Source organism: Schistocerca nitens, chromosome 1, assembly GCF_023898315.1.
Source record: "Schistocerca nitens isolate TAMUIC-IGC-003100 chromosome 1, iqSchNite1.1, whole genome shotgun sequence".
In the NCBI taxonomy this organism is placed as follows: Eukaryota; Metazoa; Arthropoda; class Insecta; order Orthoptera; family Acrididae; genus Schistocerca; species Schistocerca nitens.
In genome coordinates, this window is record NC_064614.1 from 312,512,661 (window position 1) to 312,529,747 (window position 17,087).

A 17,087-nucleotide genomic window follows, 5' to 3' on the forward strand; every position below is an offset into this window, starting at 1 on the left:
CGTGAGACGACGCTTCATCCAGTCCCAAACATGCTCAATGGGGGACAGATCCGGAGATCTTGCTGGCCAGGGTAGTTGACTTACACCTTCTAGAGCACGTTGGGTGGCACGGGATACATGCGGACGTGCATTGTCCTGTTGGAACAGCAAGTTCCCTTGCCGGTCTGGGAATGGTAGAACGATGGGTTCGATGACGGTTTGGATGTACCGTGCACTATTCAGTGTCCCCTCGACGATCACCAGTGGTGTACGGCCAGTGTAGGAGATCGCTCCCCACACCATGATGCCGGGTGTTGGCCCTGTGTGCCTCGGTCGTATGCAGTCCTGATTGTGGCTCTCACCTGCACGGCGCCAAACACGCATACGACCATCATTGGCACCAAGGCAGAAGCGACTCTCATCGCTGAAGACGACACGTCTCCATTCGTCCCTCCATTCACGCCTGTCGCGACACCACTGGAGGCGGGCTGCACGATGTTGGGGCGTGAGCGGAAGACGGCCTAACGGTGTGCGGGACCGTAGCCCAGCTTGATGGAGACGGTTGCGAATGGTCCTCGCCGATACCCCAGGAGCAACAGTGTCCCTAATTTGCTGGGAAGTGGCGGTGCGGTCCCCTACGGCACTGCGTAGGATCCTACGGTCTTGGCGTGCATCCGTGCGTCGCTGCGGTCCGGTCCCAGGTCGACGGGCACGTGCACCTTCCGCCGACCACTGGCGACAACATCGATGTACTGTGGAGACCTCACGCCCCACGTGTTGAGCAATTCGGCGGTACGTCCACCCGGCCTCCCGCATGCCCACTATACGCCCTCGCTCAAAGTCCGTCAACTGCACATACGGTTCACGTCCACGCTGTCGCGGCATGCTACCAGTGTTAAAGACTGCGATGGAGCTCCGTATGCCACGGCAAACTGGCTGACACTGACGGCGGCGGTGCACAAATGCTGCGCAGCTAGCGCCATTCGACGGCCAACACCGCGGTTCCTGGTGTGTCCGCTGTGCCGTGCGTGTGATCATTGCTTGTACAGCCCTCTCGCAGTGTCCGGAGCAAGTATGGTGGGTCTGACACACCGGTGTCAATGTGTTCTTTTTTCCATTTCCAGGAGTGTACATAAAATTAACACTCATCAAAATAAACTAAGAGAAACTGGAGCTCGTACGGAAGATTTAAGTGCTTATTTCTTCCATGTGGTATCAGTGCGTGGAACGATACAGAAATAGTCTACAGGTGGTTCGATGAACCCCCTGGACATCTGGAGTTGTACATCTCCCAAAAGACCGCTGCAAACAGATGCTATAGAGTAGCATAGTGGCACAGAAACTGGACCTCAGCTGGTTGGAGTCGAGTAGTTTGGTAAGATATACGATATTACCTCTCTTCAATGCGTTGAGTGTATCGACAGCGCAATGGAGGCTGTAGGTCAAGACTGAGGTAGTACTGTGATTTATTCTTCTCTACTATGACTTGGGTCCATTCATTTAAGATTTCACGAGCATTTTCTTTCATCTCCTTTCAGAATTCTCGGTTACCAAGTATTACCCATTCCGCTATAAGGAAATGGTGTACGTACTACGGTCTTCCAAGGTAACGATGGATATATTCTGAGAGGTTGACGTATACCGTCTCCGTTTTTAGAAGAGCCAGGGACCCTATCCCATCACCATTGTCACGCTAAAGCAACCGATCCTGATCCAATAGAAAATGAAGGGGACTAGCAATTAACATCTCGACAGTTTGGTAGCTCTGCAGGAGTTTTCATCAACGAGAGGTTCCATCTGGATATGGTATATCTAAATAAATTTTTCATGTCTCTTTCCCAGACGAATGGAGGCAGTTATCATTGCCAGAGGTATATGTTTCACAGTACTAGCGGCATATCACTTTTTTGTGTGTGTTCACCTTTCTTTTCTTTTAGCCATACAGTTATTCGAATGTCCTGTACACTCGGTGTATGAAATTTATGGCTGTATCTCACTAACCTGCCGTATCGGGGACCAACACTTCCCACGTAGCTGGAGCTCGCAGAGAGGGCTGAGTCCGGAATGGCCCCAGACTCGAGTCCAAGCGGTGCGTCGCAGTCACCTGCAACACAGGGGCCTGCTCTGTAAGCCATGTCCCCCACGCAAACAAACGACTTTGTGGTACACCCTCACCTGACTCCAGCATTATGGCTGGCGTCTCTTCGTGAAGAAAACAGCAAAATGTACAGACATAAAACCGGTCATTATACTATGGAAAGAAAGTTAATTTTTCACTATCATGAGACGTAAACCACCTTCCATCTGCGTCAGTGCAGCAAAAAACTGAATGACATGCCTGACTTTACTTTGTCATACAGGGTGAACGTCAATAAAAAGACAAACTGCCTCGACGGTTTCCTGAGCAGAAATGGAGGAAGAGAGGTCCCGTGGATATGTGTCCGGAAATGCATCGTTGCCACGGTAGATAGAACTAACAAATGATAGTTCCTCTGACTACGTGTCGTGTTCCTTGAGTGTCGCAGGTTGTGTGGCTGACGGAGTACTGAAAGTAGCACAGTGGTCCGGTGCTCATGTCGGGAACAAGCCGAGAAGGGGTTTGCGTACGGGCAAGCAAATGGAAGCGGTCGAGAGGCACTCCGGCTATTCCAAAACAAGTACCCTCACAGACAAACACATCACGCAACATTTCAAACCATTTTTGGGCGTTTGTGTAATCGTGGGTCCTTCTAGACAGATGAATGTGCAGGGACACGGCGGACTGTGCTTACACCAGATATGGTGGGACCGGTTTCTACAGGATATTGAGACGAAGCCTAGTACAAGCTCCAGTCAAGTGGTCCGTCAACATGATGAAAGCCAAAGTTAGAATATGTGTATCCTGCTACTATCTCTATCACCTAGAATTCCACCGAGGCGTCTTTGATCATCTGTTGTGACTTGGATGCGATGCAGCTTTGTACTATGTTCCTGGACGATTTGTTATCACGGCAGGCAACCCGTCCATTTCCGGACATCTACATCTACATTCTGTTCACAGGACCTCTTCTCCTCCATTTCCAGTCAGGAACCTGTCCCTGTGGTTTTTCGGTTTTAGTAATGTTCACCCTGTACAGAGCCGAGATCTCATCGTAATTTTCCTCCAACACATATCATGCACCGTCACAGTGAATCCAGTTCCCGAACGGTATGACTGGATTGGTTTCTATTCAACTGCAGGCTATTATTGGTTTCATTCCTTAGCTGCCAAGATACTCTAAATAACAGAATGTCGGTCTGATATGCAATACTAGGGAAGGAAAGACATAGGCATTAAACTGTGTGAAGTGCAGGGAATCCGGCGGCGATGATAACATAAATTTCGATATTTTGAAGCATGATAATGCTTACCTACTTGAACATCCAGTACATAACCGACTAACGTTAACAAAGAGGACTGCACGACTAATCCTATGAGAAAGGGAAGAAGTGTAGGTAATTGTGGCACACGATGTCTGTCTGAGTGGAGTTCGGCCGTGGACTGTGTGAGAGATGGCTCTTAACCAAGTACCTAGCTTTATTAAGAAAAACTTACGGAAAGGGGTCATACATAAATAAACAAGTCAAGCGCTTGCGCTCAGTATTCCGAATTAACTTCTGGTACTACAAATTTAGTTTGATAAAAAGAATACTCACCGAAGGTAATAAAGTAATTAAAAGTTCAAAGGGGCACGACCGAACATACAAGAGAAAACCTAACATACAAGGGCCCATATCATTCAGAACAAATGTAGCTTAGCTCCATTGAAACTAAGTTTACATAGGGAGCACTGAAAGTATTTCTGGAACAACACTAGTTCACCAGATAGTACAACACGTAGCTACAACCAGCACCTAAATCGCACTCGAAACAGACATCATGTACGAACAACACAATCTACACCAACACAACCAAGTAACATGCAGTGAACTACTGACTAGCAACAGTGTCACTGAAGCTAATTACTAGGACACCTGCGCTTGATCGGTTCAGTTACAATTATACAAGGCACTGTACTATGAATACATGTGCAGCAGCCTCTCCCCTCCCCCCCCCCCCACTCATACTGTGCGTTGTCACTTCAACTGTTGGTCGGACACCGATGCCAGCACAGACGTAATTATCAGTACTACTCAACAGCACAAGTCACCCTTACACCCTGCTTGTCAATCGTCAATACATTAAACTTTTCCTTTGATACCTTATTGGCTTTCGGCTGCTATATCTTTTGGTTTTACAGAGCTAAGCACCATTTGCTACAGCATCACAGCTATGTCGACCATTCACCATCCCAACACTCAGTTGCCTCCACGCTATCTAACACCACAGCACTGTTCAGTTCGTCCTGTGTCCACATAATTTTGCCAGCATATCCCAACAGACTGGCAACCGGCCCCTCCTCGCCTCCTAGCTCCATCTTCGCTGCTGCTCCTTTCGCAGATGACAGTGGGGGGAATGTCTGGGAAAGCCACTCCATGGTATAAGCAAATCCGGCTGGCGTGCCATGATGGCTACGGCACCTAATGAAGTTTTGCTGCCGCTACTCACGGCAGATCACGTCTGGCACCAAGTTGACGTGGCCGACTGGGATGGGTGCTTCCCATTTTCAGCTCTGCCATTACGCGGCTTCATACCCCACTGAGATGCTGCACTCGGCGACAAGCAGTTATGCGCACTCACTGGCGCGCCGGAGAACGTGAGCCAATAATGGCGCGGACTGCTGGGCGGGCGAAAACCAGAACGTTTGTGAATGCCGTCTTACTGCACATAATAAGCATACATTTATTTTGTTGCTCCAAAATCAAGTATGATTGCAGGAAAACGAATTGATATTAGAGAATTCTCTCTGTTTCTTACAAAATTGAAATTCATCCTACTTTAATTTCTTTTATTTCTTTTACTATTTTGTTTTGGTCTTCCGACTGGCCTAATACAGCCCGGCCCATATTGTTCTCCTGTACCAACTTCTTCACCTCAGACTAGGATTTGCACATATCGCCATCGATTATTTATTGGGAATATTATATTCTCTGTCTTACCCTGCTGTACAGAAACCAGATGGCAGTTAAAAGAGTCGAGGGGCATGAAAGGGAAGCAGTGGTTGGGAAAGGAGTGAGACAGGGTTGTAGCCTCTCCCCGATGTTATTCAATCTGTATATTGAGCAAGCAGTAAAGGAAACAAAAGAAAAATTCGGAGTAGGTATTAAAATTCATGGAGAAGAAGTAAAAACTTTGAGGTTCGCCGATGACATTGTAATTCTGTCAGAGACAGCAAAGGACTTGGAAGAGCTGTTGAACGGAATGGACAGTGTCTTGAAAGGAGGATATAAGATGAACATCAACAAAAGCAAAACGAGGATAATGGAATGTAGTCAAATTAAATCGGGTGATGCTGAGGGAATTAGATTAGGAAATGAGACACTTAAAGTAGTAAAGGAGTTTTGCTATTTAGGGAGTAAAATAACTGATGATGGTCGAAGTAGAGAGGATATAAAATGTAGACTGGCAATGGCAAGGAAATCGTTTCTGAAGAAGAAAAATTTGTTAACGTCGAGTATAGATTTAAGTGTCAGGAAGTCGTTTCTGAAAGTATTTGTATGGAGTGTAGCCATGTATGGAAGTGAAACATGGACGATAACTAGTTTGGATAAGATGAGAATAGAAGTTTTCGAATTGTGGTGCTACAGAATAATGCTGAAGATAAGGTGGGTAGATCACGTAACTAATGAGGAGGTATTGAATAGGGTTGGGGAGAAGAGAAGTTTGTGGCACAACTTGACTAGAAGAAGGGATCGGTTGGTAGGACATGTTTTGAGGCATCAAAGAATAACCAATTTAGCATTGGAGGGCAGCGTGGAGGGTAAAAATCGTAGAGGGAGACCAAGAGATGAATACACTAAGCAGATTCAGAAGGATGTAGGTTGCAGTAAGTACTGGGAGATGAAGAAGCTTGCACAGGATAGAGTAGCATGCATCAGACCAGTCTCAGGACCGAAGCCCACAACAACAACAACCCTGCTGATGTTTCTCTCTACAGCTCGAGCAAGAACGATAGAAGTTATTCTTGACATCTTAACACATGTTCTATCTCCTCTGAGTCTACATCTGGATCTTCGTACATACTACGCAAGGTGCGCAAGGTACCTTGTACTACTACCGGTAATTGCCTTCCCTGTTCCACTCGCAAACAGAGCCAGGGAAAAGTGACTGTATGTGTGGCTCAGTCCTACTTCCTCTTATCTTTGTGGTTCTTACGCGAAATGTTCGTTGGCGGCAGTACAATCGTTCTGCAGGCACCTTCAAATGCCGATTCTCACAATTTTTTGCAATGTCTCATCTACCAGCCTACCTCTGAATTGCTTCGATGTCTTCCTATAATTCTACGTGGTAGGGATTCCTAATACTCGAGCAGTATGCTCTGTACGCGATCTGCTTTACAGATGCATAACACTTCCCTATACTCCCCCAGTAAATTCTCCCAATAAACCGGAGTCGACCGTTCGCCATTCCTACTACAGTCCCTTTATGCTCATTCCGTTTCATATTGCTTTGCAACGTTACGTCTAGATATTTAATCTTTGTGACTGTGTGAAGCAGCTCACTACTGATACTGTATACGAATATTATTTGAGTTTTTTCCTACTGATCTGCATTAACTTACCATTTTCTACATTTAGAGCTAGCTACTATTCAGTACACCAACTAAAAATTTTGTCTAAGTCGTCTTGTACCCTCCTACGGTCACTCAATGACGACACCTTCCCGTATACCACAGCATCATCACCAAATGGCCGCAGATCACCGCTCACGTTGCCTGTCAGGTCATTTGTTTATATATTGATTAATTGCTGTCCTCTCACAGCGGACAGTGTTCTGTTACTTCAGAAGTCTTCGATCCACTCACATATCTTGGAAACTATTCAATTTGATGCTGGCTTCGTTAACAGTCTGCAGTGAAGCACTGTGTCAAACACTTTTCGGAAATCTAGGAATATGGAATCTACCTGTTCCTCTTCATCCACAGTTCGCAGAACTGCATGTGAGAAAAAGGAAAGCTGAATTTCACATGTTCCTTCCTCTTGTCACTGCCTTCGACATGTTCCTCTCTTTGCCGATTATAAGGAGAACCTTTTCATTTAATCTTGTCGTTCCCCCTGCTTTTGCACAGACTACTGTAACAACACATCACAAACTATTAGATTACCACCCTTTCCGGTTTTCCCATATTCTATTGTTGACTTCAATACTCCAACTGTATATTCACAGAAACTTCCAAAATATTTCAGAACATCTAGGAAATCATCAGTAGTTTCTTATTTAATTGAAAATCAAAATAAGTAGTTCGTTTGCTCTTTTGGGACTTTCATTAACTGCACACGCTATTCCCCTCTGTTTTGGTCTCATGCAGCAACAGTAGTTCAATGGTCCAAAAGTAGAAAACATTTTCTGTTAAAAAGGTTTTATTAACAATGGCGCTTTTGGCGCGGGTAGCACATCTTCGGATTTTCTGTAGTAAGTGACAATAATCTTATTACATAACATTTCATTATCTGGTTAAACAGAGCGTCAAAACAAACTATGAGTTCTCCGAAGGCTCTACATGATCCAACCAATTAAAATTATGTTATCAATAAAATTTGAATCCTATGATAATGTCAAATAAACTGACACGCCAAAGCATTATGACCACCTGTATAATAGCGTGTTGGTCCACCTCCGGAACGTGAAATAACAGCCATTCTGAGTGGTATGAACCATGATACGTTTCCGAGGTATGTGGCTGCAAATGTCTACGAACAGGTCTCGTTATTTTTTTTAAATCACGTACCATTTGTTCGTGGATGCGACGTTGGCAAAGACAGCGTCCCACACGTGTTGAACAGATTTTAGATTAGACGAATTTGATGTCTAAAATATCGACGTTAATTTGCTATCATGCTCCTGAAGCCGCTGTTGTACGGTTCTGGATTGCTACCTTTTTTGAAAATCGTCGTCAGGGAAGGCATGAACCATAAAAGGATAGGGGTGGTCAGCAGTTCAAAAATGGTTCAAATGGCTCTGAGCACTATGGGACTTAACCTCTAAGGTCATCAGTCCCCTACAACTTAGAACTACTTAAACCTAACTAACCTAAGGACATCACACACATCCATGCCCGAGGCAGGATTCTAACTTGCGACTGTAACGGGTCAGCAGTAATGTGCACGTAATCCACAGCTGTTTGGGGAACTTCGATAACTAAATGGAAGTCCACTTGAATCCACCGGGTTATCTTCGATTAGGAAAGTGGGTGCACTCAGCGACAGTGAAATTATTTATAAATTACAGGGCGCAGCAATCAGTCGTCCTTTTTTTGCAGGTTATATTTGGCAAATCCAGATTTCGGCTAGTGCCTAGCCATTATCAATGCATTATTCTCTAGTCACGGTTCATGATAGTTCTCTGTTGTTCGGGTGTCAGTCACAGTTCTTGAATTTCCCCCATAGCATAATACTATCCCCGATCGGCCTGCGTCTGTGGTGCAGAGCATGTATCGAACGGCCATTAGTGGGAATGACTGTGTATTCGAGAACGATCATCGACTTGATTTAATAAGAAACGTGACTTTTTAATTCCTCCCGAAAGTATTCAATAATCATACAGAAAGATAATGGTTGCTCAAATGTTCCATTGATCCAGTCCAACCCAATCTCGATGATCCTGTGCCCACTGCAATCGTAACTGATGACGTCTGCAGTGGGGCCTTATCTCCTACAGTGTGCGCAGAACGATGTGCTCCGAAACACTACTGCTTACATCGTCATTGTACTCTGGGAAGCCTCTGACCTACTCATCTGTGATGAAGTGTAGACGTCCAACACCTTGCCCCCGAGATCGTGGTTTCACCGTCCTCCAAGTATTTTTCACAGATGCACGTGGCAGCGACACGCAAACAGTCGGCCACCTTCGCTGATGTGCTCCTTCGCTGGCGCTGGACCATAACATTCGGCCATTTCTCGAAGTCGTTTACGTCAGTGGATTTCGACATCTGGGGCCCTACCCACCATTTGATCCATTACCGCCTAGTGAAGTTACGGTCACGTTTGCGAAATGGAAAGTAGAATCTGCGGAGCAGTGGACGTAATGATGAATACATTGTGTTTTGTGAAAACAGGCGGAATTCGTTGCAGTAAAGAAATATTTGCGTGTCATCCGTGCTCGAAGGAGTAGTGGAGATCTGTAACTGTGGGAGCCACAGAACATAAGTGCAATCAGTGATGGTAAAGAGACTGTGGTCTTTGTAGAATAAAAGCTGCTTAAAGCACTCCATTCAATCTGTGAGACGACCATTTCAGGTGCTGTGAGATATGAGGGGTGTCAAATAACTGATGCAACACTTTTTTTTCTCTGCAGATTTAAAAATATGTGGAGTTAGTTGTGGGGTATTTTGGAGTACTCTTGCTTCAGCCCCTATAGCTTCATGGTTTCCCCATAGGTGGCGGCGCTATTTGTAGCCTTCACAATGGTGTCTGTAATGGAGCTGCATTCGAAGCAGAGAGCTGTCAAAGAGTTTCTTTTGGCGAAAAATTTGAACATCACAGATATTCATAGGCACTTGCAGAATGTCTACGGAGAACTGGCAGTCAACAAAAGCACGGTGAGTCACTGGGCGAGCCATCTGTCACATAGCAAAAAAATCACGCAAACCTGTCCGATGTTGCGCGTGCCGGCCGGACGCACACAGTTGTGACTCCTGCATTGTTGTAAAGTGTGGACACTCTGATCTGAGATGCGTCACACAAGTCTGTGCATCCGAGAGGAGATCACGGAACTGTTCTTCCGCATCCATCCTACAGTCCCGATCTTGCGCATTCCGACTTCCATCTGTTTGTCCCAGAGGGGGATGCAATCCATGGGAAGCAGTACGTGGATGATGGAGAGGTCATTGATGCAGCAACACGCTGTCGACCAGTAGAGTGGTACCATGCAGGAATACAGGCCCTTCCAGTAATGTGGTGTAAGGCCGTTGAATTGCACGGTGATTATGTTGCAAGATAAGCGTTTGTACCCGAAACAGAAGAGAAGATGTATTGAAATTCAATAAAACCAACCGGCCTTCAGAAAAAAAATTTCCATAACTTCCTAAACGACCATCGTATTAATAAACGAGACACCTGATTGAACGTAGGCTCTGAGCATGTTTCGGCCAGCATCGTTGGATATTGCTGACACTGAACTGTTGTTAATAGGCTACCTCTGAAGTGTCAGTCACACGCCGAGTGTATAACGTTTGTGAAATAATTCGGTCTCTATGTGAGACAACGTCACTTTCGCAACCGCAAGCAGAGTTTACGTCTACCTTCGCCCCTTCCCCACCCTCCCTCCCCCTTCCCATACACACAAATATCTAGAGACCATATGCAGTTCGCACAAGAAATAAATCCCGAGTGAAAGCAGAGTTTGACTTTGCATTTCATGTCACTGAGTTTTGTCACAGTTTGATATCTGTTGCGTCACCTCACTACGACCGCCAAAGAAATTCTGTTTGATGGGATAAATTTAATCTTCGCTCATGACCATATCCAACAACGTCAATAAAGGCCATCATTACTGGTGTTATGAAATGGGATGGACCATACATATCCAAGCGGTTATTCAAGTTTTACCATCAGTTGCTGCCTAGAGAAGCTCTGCGACCGAATCCACTACATTTTCTGGTTTATCTCACGCAGACAGCTCTTTATGAAACTTCCTGACATTAAAACTGTGTGCCGGACCGAGACTCGAATTCGGGAACTTTCGCTTTCGCGGGCAAGTGCTCTACCATCTGCGCTACCCAAGCAAGACTCACGACCCGTCCTCACAGCTTCAGTTCTGCCAGTACCTCGTCTCCTACATTCAAAACTTCACAGAAGCTCTTCTGCGAACCTTGCAGAACTAGCACTCCTGGAAGAAAGGATACTGCGGAGACATGGCTTAGCCACAGCCTGGGGGATGTATCCAGAATGCCAGCTCTTTATCAGCTTCTAGTATGCGTTCACGGGAAATCATTCACTGAAACTTTGACACTGCTGGAGGAAACTAATTATTAGGTTTCAAGAAATGATAGTACATTGTTTTAATTCTTGTGTTAGCAATGCGTTAATAAGGTAGTTAATGTTGACACAAGTATAGGTGGTATATTAAAAACTGAATCCGTTCGCTATCAACTGTACACCTAAAATGCCTTAGTAATGTAATTTAAACAGAAAGATCTGAAATTGGTACATCAGAGTCTAAACCGGAAACAATCAGCTTTGTAGTGACATCTTGAAGGAATGCTACAACCAAGTTTGTGGAAGTGATAAGATTTCCACGTGAATGTGTTCGTACAGGAATATTAAGCAGTCTCTCCCGTATAACGTCACGCTTCATTGGAAGATCAGAGTACATCTGAGTGTGCAACAGGGTGATAGTAAAATCAAATATACCAGAAAAAGGTATAGATTGGATGGTGTAGGATTTGTTTTCACATGGACATATTGGCTGAAACTACAAACTCGCCTCTAAGTAAGAGAAGATTTTGTATGGAGGCATCTGTTTATGCACGAACAACTACCTGACTTGGGCCATAGTATTAATACTTAGTGTGAACGCAGTTCTGTTATTTCTCTCATTTAATTTGTGAAACAGTTCTGCTGGTAAATTCAGAAAAGCAAACAGAATTGTAAAAGATACTGAGCTGTAGCTCTGTTGGTCAATTAAACATACTTCTACTGTAACTTGTTCAGTACCAGTCTGTGAAGTCCAGTATGAAACGGATATGTAACGTTACATGCATGGAAAATGTGGAGGAAAGTTTAAATACTCTGCAAAATTTTCTTAGGGGCCATTACATAGTCCAATTTAACATATGACAATTTTTCCAACTCTAATTTGTTGTGTAACTGCTGTCGTTAACGGATAACATACTGACTCAACGAGGGCCTGTCTTAAGTGCCTAGTCTCATTCCTTCAACCATTTCAGAATAACGCTTTCTGCTTGTTTTTACGGCGTAAAAACCACAGTTATAAAAAAGACTAAAATACAGTATACGGCGAAATTTACATTGTTCTTCAGCTTCACGACATACTCTGGTTTTTCTTTCATATTCAAACACTTTGTGTAGCCAAGTATAGTACCATAATATGACAAGATTCGCACATAAATAATCCTTCTCTAAGAAGTACAAACGTTTACCAACAATTACGGAATGCAACTTAATACCAATAATGCAAACGCATACGCAATGTAGAAAAATAATTTCATAGTGCCCAGCTGAAAGGGAGACTTTTTATCGGTATCGTTTACTGAATGCGTATGGTGAAACGTAATTCTAATGGCATCCTATTTACAGTGTGTTGCAATATGGTTTCTCTTTCATTACTGAACTGCCAGTGTATAAACGATGCCGTGTAATAAACCCTTCGATATAAAAATACTAATGGAGGTAACAAATACAAATTCAGTAGACGATTTATGTTATTATTTACCAAATGAAACTTGTAGTATTTCCCACAACCATAAAAATTTATTTTTAAGTATTTGTTATCGGCACCAATTGCTGCATTTCCATAGGAAGTAAAAGTTGTTTACTCCCTTTTACTGCTACTTCCCCTGACCTTAAGCAGAAACTTACATGTAAAATAAACAAGTACGCATTGGGCATTGAATGATTGCTGAAATTATTAACAAAGACATATTTTAAACGATATAAATGTCCAAAGAATGAAGTCATTTGCTACAACTACAGTGAGATGGAAAAAGTACGCATGGAATACATCCAAATCACCCCAGTATTTGCCAATCTTCTTTGAGCTAAGAAAGAATGTGATCGGAAAAAGAAATCAGCAACTATATCAGCGAAACATAACTGCATGAAATATACTTTTGTGCCTCCCTAATTAGATACTTAGAAATAATATTAGTTATATTTAAGGTTTCCGTTGTCCTTTCTTCGATTTGTATGAAATTATTTCTTGAGAATTTAAATTTCGTCAATACTCATTCTTTTGCGAATAATTCGCCTAATCTTAAAATAAATGCCAAATTGGCTTCGAAGTCTCCTCTATAAGGCTACATAACTGCATCTCGGATTTCGCCTCGAATACCTGTATAGTGTAGGAAACCTGAATGAAAAAGCCATAAAATTACGTATATTACTTAATGTATATTATTGTGACGTCAAGCTTGCACAAGAAAATTTTAATTGATAGCCAAAACTAATTGATAGGAGATACCACCTTCATGCTAAAAGCTTTCAGATACAGGAAAATTTATGAAGCGATAGCGGATACAACTTAGAATTTTTCTTAATTAACTATCCACTCCACCTCAGTTAACTTTTATAATTTTGTAATCTGATGTGTAAAATTGTTGCACTTGTCTGATCTTGTAGTGTTCGAGACTGATTAAATGATACATGCTTCCTGTAGCGTTTGGCGACACAATTGATGGTGTTAGTATATGGGGAGAAAGTCAATAGATTACAACACGAGATAAGAAAAGCACATACATTAGAGCGATTTCAAATTTCAAATTTGCTTCTTCATTACTCGTATAGACATTGTATGTTACCTAACATCTTGCATCATTTTACATCACGAACCCCCTGTATAAACTGTTTTCGTAGGTCGTCGAATCCCGTGAAAACTTCCTGATTCCTCTTCAGTATTCGTTCCACTAACCATTTCGTCATTAGATCTTTCTGTATGATAGTCTTACCTTTCTTAAAGAAAAATTTACCGTCAGGAAAGAAATTGTCAATTTTATTTACCATTCCTTGTCAGTAACTTGGGTGCACGAGAAGTTAAACCGACTGTGTGGTAGTTGTAGCACTTATCTGATCTTGCAGTGTTCGACACCGTTTGGATGATACCTTTCCTAATGTCTGATGGTATATATCCAGTCTCATCGATTTTACGCGTCAATTTGGAAGGCCATTTCGTTGCCGTTTCTCCCAATGGCTTTAGAAATTCTGAAGGCGTTACATTTATGCCTATTGACTTACTTGATCTCAAATATGTCAAAACTGCTATCATCCAATCCAATACTGGATACACTTTGTCCCTCCTATCGACCCCCATTTCTTCTTGTAGGTGCCATTAGACTGTTCCTCTCCTTCATAGTAGCTGTCAATGTACTATATTAACTTATCCGATCTCTCGTCTACGATTAACAGCGGAATGCCTCCTGCACTCTTGATGTTGACGAATTTGATGTTAAGAATTTTTTGACTTTCCTATTGCCTGAAGTACTCCTTCCAACGAACATTTCTTTTCCTATTTCTTCATATTTTTGTTGAAGCTGTTTCACCTTGGATTCCCTTCACTTCCTGTTTACTTCACTGCTAAGCAACTTTTATTGCCGTATTTCTTTATTTCCCTTAGCATTCCTGTATTTCTTTCTTTCGTCTATCAGTTGGAGGCTGTTTCCTTCTTTACACCTATACTTTCCTTTCCAATTTCTGTGACCGCCATTTTCTTAGATGTCTATTACTCTTCAAGTAAACTGCCATCTATTATAATAATAAATAAAGCCGGAATGAGTATCATCCGCACTTTATCGTTCCTCAGTACATCACTTTCCCATTTCTCTCAACATTTATTTCTGCAGACCGGAAGTCTTCAGCCGCCATGGCTCATGATATTTTTCTTCAAAGTGTAACGAGTGGGGAAGTTCGCGCACGAGACCAAGAATGCTTTCATTATTAGTCAAAGACGCTACTGATTCACCAGGATGTTTGTTGCTGTTAAAAAGCTATGTGCCATAGCTTAAAACGAGAAATACGTGGCAATCACGTGTATAGATTTTGGCTCGCACTGAATGAAGGACAGGACTTCTGTAAGAGGAGTACAAAATACTAGTCCAAAATCTATCCCAAGAGGAACTTTCGTAGCCGGCCGGTGTGGCCGAGCGGTTCTAGGCGCTACAGTCTGGAACCGCGCGACCGCTACTGTCGCAGGTTCGAATCCTGCCTCGGGCATGGATGTGTGTGATGCCCTCAGGTTCGCTAGGTTTAAGTAGTTCTAAGTTCTAGGGGACTGATGACCTGAGATGTTAAGTCCCATAGTGCTCAGAGCCATTTGAACCATTTTGAACTTTTATATATAGTTGTTGCTAAAGGACTACACACACGATGGATTCCGAGATACTATATGCTCCCACAGTTGGGCCATGAATACGACATTCACACTTCCTGCGTAGGCAGTGAGTCTTTATTGGAAGATTAACGTGAAAACACATGAGAGCATGTGCATTTTCGATATCTTTGGAAGTTTGGTTGCGTTATCTGGAGAATCTATTTCAAAATCCGAAACTCTTCATTTTCATTTGTACACAAATTGAAGGATGGACATCAAATCACGTGGTCAATAAATAAAGTAAAATCACGGCAGTACCGTAAAAGTAATGAATAATTGTAGGTGAATATTGGGATGATCTCATCGACATGGTGATGACGCGATACGTTGGCTGCATTCGACAACAACGGTGGTAACGATACTAACAAGGGAACCTCCCCATCGCACCCCCCTCAGATTTAGTTATAAGTTGGCACAGTGGATAGGCCTTGAAAAACTGAACACAGATCAATCGAGAAAACAGGAAGAAGTTGTGTGGAACTATGAAAAAACTAAGCAAAATATACAAACTGAGTAGTCCATGTGCAAGATAGGCAACATCTAGGACAATCTGAGATAAGGAGTGCCGTGGTCCCGTGGTTAGCCTGAATAACTTTGAAACGAGAGGTTCTTGGTTCAAATCTTCCCTAGAGTGAAAAATTTACTTTCTTTATTTTTGCAAAGTTATGATCAGTCCGTTTGTTCATTGACGTCTCTGTTCAGTGTAATAAGTTTAGTGTCTGTGTTTTGCGACCGCACCGCAAAACCGTGCGATTAGTAGCCGAAAGGACGTGCCTGTCCAATGGAAACCGAAAACATTTGATTGCAAGGTCATAGGTCAACCGATTCCTCCACAGGAAAACACTTCTGATAGATTCTATATGACACTGGTGACGGCATGTGCTTCACATGACAGGAATATGTTGTCGACCCACCTAACTTGTACACTTGGTGAATGGGTAAAAAGATTCTTCTACCTTGCCCAATTTAGGTTTTCTTGTGAATGTGATAATCACTCCCAAAAAAGTGTGAAAACATAAGAGTTTGTCACATTAACTGCAACAATTGAATGCAACAGTTTCACAGTCGCACAGTTTTGTCTGTGCTCTGTCAAAACATTTTAACGTTTTCAAATTTTTCCGTGTGTAGACCGTCAAATCCTGCATATGTCCAAGCAAAACTGAACATGTCCTGGAATTCTGGAGAGCGAAGTTGATTATATGTGAGTGCCTGAACTTTGATAATTGTCTGAAAACAAAAAATTAAAATTTTCTCTTGAGGGAAGACTTGAACCGCGGACCTATTGTTCCACACCTGCACACGCTAACCACGGGACCACGGCGCACATGGGTTTACACCTACCTGTGTTGTTGCCTATCTTGCACATGGACTACTTGGTTTGTATATTTTGCTTATTTTTTCATAGTTCCACACAACTTCTTCCTCTTATCTCGATTGATCTGTGTTCAGTTTTTCAAGGCCTATCCACTGTACCAACTTATAACTAATTCTGAGGGGGGTGCGATGGGGAGGTTCCCTTGTAAGAACCACCGAAGGCGCTCCGTTCCAGTGTCACGCTGACCACTCAGCTATAGGGACGGGCAGTATTTTACACTGAGCGCTGTGTTCTACACTGCGGGCTCGTTCCCTGAAACGCTGTATGATTGCAAGGCGTCAACCAGTGGTCTCCCGGGTGACATTTGTAGTCCAGCGTGGCGACACTCAAGCAGGTTCTTGTGTTTGCGCGCTATATGTTGCGCCGCACCCCAGTTGCACCACCGGCTACAATTCTTGCCTAGTCCACGGACTCCCTGCGGATTATTCAAAGGCCAGACACGAGCTTACTTTTTACCGACGACTATGCCTGGACGTGATTCTGTGCATATGACATGTAGTTTGTGTAAACTGTTTTACTTCTGATGAAGGTATATTTATATACGAGGGGCGTTCAGAAAGTAAGCTCCGATCG

General features: G+C 43.2%; 1 protein-coding gene across 1 annotated transcript in view; it reads right to left on the reverse strand.

Moving 5' to 3' along the window:
* LOC126244741 (discoidin domain-containing receptor tyrosine kinase B-like) overlaps nucleotides 1-17,087 on the reverse strand; it is a 285,697-nt gene that overhangs the window by 144,159 nt on the left and 124,451 nt on the right. Inside the window, exon 3 of the mRNA XM_049948267.1 lies at nucleotides 1,981-2,083. Coding sequence (XP_049804224.1) covers nucleotides 1,981-2,083 — 103 coding nt within the window. The remainder of the gene's footprint in view (nucleotides 1-1,980; nucleotides 2,084-17,087) is intronic.